Source organism: Necator americanus, chromosome V, assembly GCF_031761385.1.
Source record: "Necator americanus strain Aroian chromosome V, whole genome shotgun sequence".
NCBI lineage: Eukaryota > Metazoa > Nematoda > Chromadorea > Rhabditida > Ancylostomatidae > Necator > Necator americanus.
The window spans coordinates 21,643,343-21,652,256 of record NC_087375.1 but is presented as its reverse complement, the minus strand read 5'-3'; the positions used below and the strand labels follow the sequence as shown (position 1 = coordinate 21,652,256).

At 41.4% G+C, this 8,914-nt stretch overlaps 1 protein-coding gene across 1 annotated transcript; it reads right to left on the bottom strand.

The window, feature by feature from the left end:
- Nucleotides 1-1,334: 1,334 nt before the first annotated feature.
- Nucleotides 1,335-1,541, bottom strand: RB195_014766 (uncharacterized protein; the record flags this gene model as incomplete). Its single annotated transcript, XM_064205167.1, has 1 exon — nucleotides 1,335-1,541. One exon carries the CDS (start codon nucleotides 1,539-1,541, stop codon nucleotides 1,335-1,337), a length of 207 nt encoding a protein of 68 aa, XP_064061048.1.
- Between the last annotated feature and the right edge of the window lie 7,373 nt (nucleotides 1,542-8,914).

Genomic DNA, 8,914 nt, shown 5'->3' with positions numbered 1-8,914 from the left:
CCCAACTTTATAAGCCGAATTCCTGACATATCAACTAGAAACGAAATAGCTGCTCATTCGGAATAAAGCTGGCTCTTGCTTATTAAAAACTTGAGATTTGCTATTAATGTTCACGATATTCGATCTTTCATGCAAATTAAAAAAAAAAAATCCCCCATAAAGGTTTTTCGTTCCTCTCTCTCTCTCTCTGTCCAATCCTTAGAAAAGTTATGCAGTAGTGGTTCTTGGCTATTTTCACTACAGGCAAAAAAGTCAATTGGAAATAAGAAAACAAATGTGTGATTATAGGTGAATGATTTCTGTAATTCTATTGTATCGTTTGTGGCTGAACCAAACATAGGGACTTTTCTCTCATCTGCCTTGCAGTCTTCTATACATTCCGTTTCAAGAAGTAACAATGCAGGAGTTCCCCTAAACAAACACTCTATTCAAATATACAGGCCCTAAAACTTGGGTAAAAATAGATACACAATAGAAAGCCGTAGGAAAGAGTTTGGAAGTATAGATTGTCAAATTGTGAAGAAATAGAGTGAAATCGATGAAAGGACTATCTAAAAAATCATCTTTTTACGATAGCACCCATCTCATACTACACAACTGAATTGGATGTTTGAAAGCGAAACAGAAAACTCTTAGATACTTTTGCTTTTTTTTGATATTTTCAACTGCTCCGTTTCGAAAAAGTGAAACTCTTCCTAGCAATCCCTTAAACTGTCCCTGACATGCACTGAACTTGGGATTCATGATCAAGTCATGTATGAGTCAATCGAATTATCTGGAAATAGTCTGCTTTTTATTCAATGGAGAGAACTATGACTCTTCATGGATGTAAATAAATATTTAACAAGGAACCTTAACACAAACTTTGGACTAGGAAGAGAGAAATGAGTCAGTCCTAGACAGAATTTCGCTATAAGCTTTAAATTCGTAAGAATTCTCCTGCTCAGATGAGTTCAAAAGAATGATGAGAGGGAATATTGTGAAGTAAAAAGAAGCAAATATATCGAGAAAACCGTAAAAGAGGATCGAGAGAGATCGCAAATTTTTGAGAAGCAGAAGTTGCGTATTTCGCTGATCTCAACCCTTCCAAGGAACGAATTAGTTTCACCTTCTAATCTGTTGCCTTATCAGTTTCCATTTGTTACTGATATGTGCGCAACTATTCGTAACAATCACACAGATGTGCAGACTTAATGTAAAACTACTAATCCACTGGATTTTATGGAAATCGATCCGCATTATCAGACGTTTCGATCAAAAATCGTGCGCTCAGCGGCCGGTGCATGTAAAAAACCGGTGATATCAATTTCTATTGCACAAAAGGTGAGAATTCCCTAACCCAATGCAGTAGAACACGCCCACTCACCTTTTCTACTAGCGATTTTCCCGTGGATAGCAGCGACGGAATGGGAATCGGGTGGCGGCAATGCGGCGGTCCCAGCTCCTCGTTGACAGAAAAGATTCTTCCGTAGCGCCTTCCACGTCGCGACTATTACTTGTTGTTCCTGATCCGACAGTACGGTACTGGGCCCACAGCCCATTCACGAACAGGTAACGATGTACGTGCCCACGCACCCACGCGCGTACGGCACACACGGCAGGCGTGTGCTTCTTGAAAATGCTGTCCATTTCAACAGCGACATTCGTTCCACGTCATCGAACAGAGTCAGAGGATCGATACCGAAGCGGTGTGTGCATACATTACGTCTGTACCAACAGCACGCTTTCTCCGAAACGACTGGCACGTTGTGTGAACGTCCACGAAATCTCTTCGGATCCAAGCTTTTCTCAAGCAATTCTCAAAAACAGTGAATAGTTGGAAGAAGAATACATTTTGCAGCAAAAAAAAAAGACAGGCATTTCTCTTAGAGCAGAAATGAAATGAATGTGGTAAGGAAGAAATAAACAAGTAATAATAATAATAATAAATAAATAAATAAGGAATATAATCGGTGATAGTAACTGATTATTCGAATTTCAGTGAATTTGGTAGGAATTTCGTTGTGCAAGTATCTAGATAAAGGTCAGAAACGGTGAGAAAATTGAGACGAGAGATCGCTAGAGAGTGAATTTTGAAAATCAGAAGACTACAAGATCTAGAATGACAAGCGTCAATGTCGCGACCAACGCTTGAAGATTTTGTGAGCAAAAAGAAACTGAGCGTAGAAGATAAGGGAGAAAATTGATGATTGTATTTCTAATCAACTCAAGAACAATTAGATTTTACTCAAAATTTGAAGTGGAAGGATGATTTCACATCTGAAATCATCCTTCCACTTCAAATTTTGAGTAAAATCCTTTCAAACTAAATTCTTCGAATTAATGGGGAATTAGATGTCCTGCTCGATTTTCTCGACGTTTTATTCGTCCACAGTTTCCGCAAGCGAGTTCATCGTAAGCGCATGGTATGCGAGTTTACACGCTAGTAACTTCCGGTAAACTTCCGGCACAAGTTTTTTCGCTTCACTAATAGCTGAGATTTTCTGGAACATCTCAACTATTCAATCTTCAATTCAGTATGCCTTTGTCCTGTTCACTGTCGTTTGCAACACAATGCAGCTATAAAAAATGATAATGATCGCAATTTGTCGCCGATAGTGAAGCACTAAGTGTAACAACTTTTGAACGCTGAATCCTAGTCTGTAACGGAAAAATTACCTTTTTATATTTACACATCTGCTGTTCTTTTTTCCACAGTAATAGCAACTAGTTTGTTGATCTTCACTGATATGAAAACTTCACATTCCTCTTTTTTTTCGCCGCTTTTTTCGGTTAACATCGATGTATTGCACTTTAGTATAGGTCCTGTTATAAAAGGTTGTTTATCCATTATACATCAAGAATAAAGGATAACGTGTCTGGCGTTAATCAATCCGCTTGGGATCCGCCGCCACGTTCACTCCAATTCAGAATCCTTTGAGGTTTACGAACGTGTAAGTGGCCTGTACAACGATGACTTGCGGGGGTTAATCCTGTCAAATCGGTGTGTTCCTCCCAGACAAGTCTGGTACCAATTTATCGACACTGAGAGGATGCATGACTTGGTTTTCACTAGGGCGGATTCGAACTTCGGATCGATCGTGCAGGTAGCAGAACCTCTAACCGTTACACAACACCCGCCCCGCTATACACAAAGGATAGCAATAAATAGCTAAGTTTGTTGTTGAGATTAGAACGATCTTTCGGATTTTCGTGGAAATTCTTTCCTCACTGCTCGTGTAACAGAATTTTTTTCCTTATTATAAACATCAAACTCTTTCTTTTGCTTTTCATCTGAAGATATCTGAAGATAAGCAGCGCTCTGATGTCTTTAAGAATTTTCCTATAACCTCTTTCCTAAGTACCGAAGCTTTGCTCTGGTGTTGTCATTGTGTGGATGAAAGCGAAGAGAGAAGAGTACCTGATCAGGATCACCAGTTAACAAAATTTTTAAACTTAACCGAAAAACTCAAATAAAGGGAAGGGAGGCCAACATGAACCTGTTCGGATATCATTGCCAGCAGGGTTTTCATTGTCCAAAAAGATCTAGAAAGCGACGTTAAAGGTGTAAATGTTGGGTAGGTGACGCCGACAAATAGACGCAATTACACGACACCGAAACCGAAGTTAAGGGAGACACACCGTTGAGAGCCATGAATGAGATGCAGTTTTGGAAGCTTTTTATTATATAACATTACTGTTTGAAATTGCTTATCAACTAATTTCTCTCAAGCTCATCCAAGTTCTTATCCTGCTAACAGTATGTACCCGGAATTTGTTTTACTCAGATATCCGTATGTGAGACGGTTTTTTGGACAGAGATGTGGTCCAGTGAATCTGCTATTGGTTGTTGACTTCTTGGCAGCGCCCAAAACGAATCTCAAAAGGTTAAAGGTGTCTCTTCTCCAAAACATAGAATATGCGGTACACAAAGAAAGCACCATGTCATTTCTTGCCGCATAGCAACAAATGCCCCTTATGTGAAGGAAGTTGACAAATTGGAGCACTAATAGAACTGATGGTAAAGGTAGAGGCAAAGCATGCAGAAATATAAAAAAAGAGCGTTTTCTCAAAAGGAGTGAATATTTGCGCGTTTTCATGCGATCACTTACGTTCCCATGGAAACAACAAAAAAGTATTGCTCAGCTGGGAATTGCTAGTGAACATATTTTTGTGCAGGGCAGTTTTGAAGAATTCAAGCTCAGGATTAGGAGCTGGCGATTTTACGACAAAAGCTACTAGTTAAGTTCGATGAGGATGCAAGAAATGGAAAGAAAGAAACCCAACTCACCTTCGTGACCATCAAAATCGATGGCATCCATAGGTTTTCTCGGCATCGAGCGGAGGTGCCACATCACTGAACGAGACAGGGAGTCCGAAATTTGATGAGTGTCGACTGTAGCAGCGAGGTCGATCCGAGAGGATTATGCAATTCCGCGATGACGCCTCTGAACACCTGCAAAACCACGAGCAGCAGTGGTTTTGTAAAGAGACTAAACGAAACCTAAGTAGCAAGTTATTATTGCGTGTCTCCTTGCATCAGCTTTTGAACACGTGAGGCATTTATGAGGCCATGAAAAACCCGCTTCATGGAACGTTAAGGAATTATTTTGAAAAACAGATCAATAGGCACCTTAACCACATTAGAACTTTGGGATAAAATAAGGTTGGGGGCACTCAACCGCGCTCCTATTCCTGTAGATAAATAACTAAATCAGCCGTGGCCCTGAGACTTAAAGACATCACCCCACGAATCTGAGGTGGTGCAGATTTCAGGTGGAGTATTCGTATACGGGATGGGAGACTACGGAGAGGGAGGTGATTTCGTCCATTTCTTCCTAATTGCCGTAAAAAACGGCTCGGAAAATACGGCGCCGCACAAGACTGGCGCGCTCCAATCGAACCTCTTGTACAAAATAGTGCGCCAAAACGAATGAAGCCGTATCTTCCGAGCCGTTTTTTACGGCAATTAGGAAGAAATGAACGGAATCACCCCCCTCTCCATAGTCTCCCATCCCGTATACGAATACTCAACCTGAAATCCGTCCCACCTCAGATTCGTGGAGTGATGCCTTTAAGCATTAGTCTTAGAGGGTCTATGGCATATAAGCTAAGGTTACAAAGAGAAAAAGGAAGACAGAGCTTCCAAAAGTAAGAGCGCGGTTGAGTGCACCCTCCATCTATATTCCCGCCAAACTTAATTCCAGACGAGACGAATTCGTTGATTCAGAAGAAAACGGAGTGTAGAGGGAATTAATTGTAATTCAAGGAATCAAATTTTACTGCAGCCGGAAATCTTAATTATGAAGAAAATTCAGATGGTTGACAAATACTATAAGATAACGGTGAGAATGAAAAAGAAAGGGAAAACAAGGTCAGCTACAATTTCCGTCTTTGAATCACACCCTCAATCTCGTGTTTGGGCCTGCAAATAAAAGACTCGATATACTGGTTCTTGCAGGTTCTATCAAATTTTCACATGCCCATATCATGACGCTTCGAAGAACAAAATACAAATAAAAGAGTCACTTTTTCCCATCTTGAAATCGTCCGCGACGCGTGTGACGGAAATCGGACCAACGGCTGCGGTACGGTCCGTTCGGAGCGTTTGGTCTGTGGTGCAACATCGCGTAAATGGCCCGTTCCCTCGCCTTTTTCCAGGACGATTAAGAGGAACTAAGGGGCCACGCTCATACTCGTTATCTGCACCTTTAACTCTGTATTTGCCCGTCATCGTTAGTTCCGTGATACGCTGTCTTTAAGGTAACAACAAAAAATCAGTGCAAATGCGGCGCATTTGTTTCGGTGCACGAGCTTCGAAGCTGCACCTCGTTCTCACATATTGTAAACAAACAAATGAGACTTCAAATCTTCATGCTACTCGACACAGACCATCACCGTGGCAAGTAACTTTCCAGGCAGGTAAATTAGATGCTGCGCTGCGAACACGCTCCGTCTAATACAGATATGTGGCAGTGAAACGCGTCGCAGAAGTGAATTTTTGACTGAGCTCCATGTAGTCGTCAATAACTACATAACGTGAATTTCTAGTAAAACGTTCTTCGAGAAGAACAAACGAAACGAAGTTTAGAACAGCGAATAGTCGCTTATAGAATAAAAATCCTGCGTTGAGCAGTGGAATTAAAATGGAGCGACGGGACGAGCGTTCAGTTTACTTTGCAAAATCTCCAATGCTAGAAAAAACCGGCAGCGGAAGCCATGCTCTCATTCGCCATAAAAGCGCGGCTCGACCTATTAATCTCCAAAATTCTGAGGAAGGGCAAGAAAAACTGGAATATTGAGGAAGAAGGAGAAGGGAATTTTGGAAAGGTAGTAAAATTCTGGTGGAGGATGCATTACGCGGAACTGGGTCTCACGTCGAAATCTTTCCTAAGCTGCAAAGAAAAGTGCGTATTTAAAGACTGTTTAAGGATAATCGCCAATTATAGCGCATTTATTACTTTACTTCTAGTCAGCTATGTATCTATTACTACGAAAAACCTGATAGGATTGAGAAAACTCTTGGAAACTCCAAACTTCTCTAACGATTCTAATGATTCACCCAACGACCTGATGTTGACATTTCTATGTGGTCGATCGGCGATGGAAAATAGGAAGTTCTTCTGAAAGAGCTAAATTAAGTAGGACGTTTAGTAACAGATACAAATAAAATATTTATGGAGACTGTTACTAGAAAGTCCAACGGAAAGTATAGGCTAGATTATGGAAATATCCCCAGTGAAAATTGATACGTGGCTCGATTTTCTGTTGATCTTCAATTATATAAACTATGATTCTGTCCCTGGCCTGAGAACAATGCACCCCAGTTTTTCTTATGATAAATTCTTAACCATTTATGCATAACGGCAGCATGCCACGAGAATGACGATGCTGGGATCTCTCATAGAAAATACAGGATTTCAGGTGTAGATCTCGGGAATGAACGTGGCCCGCTCAAATCCCCTTAACCGTACTGAAAAACGGCGTGGAAACTGGCATTGATCACTACGAGGAACGTTAAAACGTACCACAATTGTGCACGCGCCGCATCCACGAGCGCCAAGAATCAATTAGGTCCCCTCAGCAGCCTGTTCATGTAAAAACAATGAAGAGGCTGCTGGGTGAAAAGGAGTGTGTTGACGGGTGATGCGTTCTAACCTCTTCGGAAGTAAGGAAGTTTCTTCCAAGGGAGCCATCTTCCAAGACGACTAGGTACAATTGGGCGTGGCCACGCTCAATTCCACCTAATCGTCTTGGAAAGCTCGCAATGTATGCTCGTAATGTAATGCTGGTAATGAACAGTCCGTTCGCTATACTTTCGTCATGGTCTGCCTTTAAAGGCAGTGTATCACAATATTGACGATGCTAGGATCTGCTGGGATGTTGGGGCAAATGATGATATCGGTGTAGTTCGTGAGTATGTAGAACCAGATATATGATCACGCTCACTTCCCCCTAATACTACAGACTTGAGGTCATCCCCTCAATATTCCAGAAAGGCGTGTCATGCAACCTTCTCTCCTCAACGATGCAACTTATTACGAGATAAAAGGCCAGTCATTCCGTATTCGTCCAAAACACGCAGTCCAACTATTATCGTATTTGTTGTTGCACTGAGCTAAGCTAAGTTGAGGTTGCTTTTATTCTTGACTGGTGTTGCACGAAGTTCGCTTACTTCAGAACTAGAAGAAGTACTGAAAGTGATTTATCCGCTCTACAAAAAAAAACCACTGAGATTACTATTGATAGTCATAGCTACAAGTGGCAGTGTAAATCGCACCTTAGGGTCAAAGAGGATTTCGCCGCCGTTAGATATCTGTGGTGAGGTGACCAGCGCAAGCACCAACAGCCTTGAGCCTTGAATAGACGGCGAGCTGGTACATAATAGAGAAGCCTTTCTCTCTACGTTTTTGGGCTTCTGTTAAGTTGAGTCATAAATAACTCCCGTCCAGGTGCGTGGCACCGATTGTTATTGTTTACGCGTACAGGGGTTACCCGAACAACGGATTTTGTTATCGCTACACAGGCGGTAGTTCTTAGACAGCATTCTAGTGTTGTGCACGTTCGTTTAATTTTTTCACCTTGAAAATAGAGAAATTACGTTTACAACGCGTGATGCTTTGGGAATCAAAACAAGGTAATAGTGCCTGCGTCTACGCCTCCAAAAATATGAAGTGTATGGTTAAATAGTGAAAACCGATCAGTCAGTTAGAAGTTCTGGAGATATGGCCTTGAACCACGGAGGACTTCGACGATTTAACGATATTTTCGATTTTGAATATTCGAACAAAACGTACGTCAAACGACGGGAGAGTTAGCAGAGAAGCTCGAACCGCCACAATCACGATAAATCTTCAATCACAATAAATGAAAATATAAATATGAAAAACAAGTCTAATAATATAATTCAAAGATAATACAATTCAATTGAAACAAACATGCATATAACAGATATAATGTAATTCAATTGAGCACCAGAGGCTGCCCCAGCTGCACAAACGCGGATGGATTGCGGATTGCCGTCATTCTACTACTTGTAATAAGTTGCGCTGTTGGGGACACGTGATCACAGACTTCGCCACACAAGATTTCTGCTCACTTAGAGGCAGCATACCACTAAGCTAACGTGGTGAGGGAATCTCCGGTAAAAGCTAGAGATAGAGTTGTAGATTACGGGATCCGGGGTGGAAAGCGCTTGCAGTTCCCACGTCTTTATTTTTAGCACGATTGGAAAGAGGTGTGCGGAACTACTACGGATACAGCAATGTGGAACCTATCTCTAGTTTCTCCTACGGTTTCCCTCACCCAGTCAGCTTCGTTGTATGCTGCCTTTGAGGAGGAGTTTTTCTAATCAAACAATGATTTTAAGCGCGTTTCAGCAATGATCGCACGGTGAAAAAGAGGACTTGTTCTGGGAATTATTTATTCATTCCAA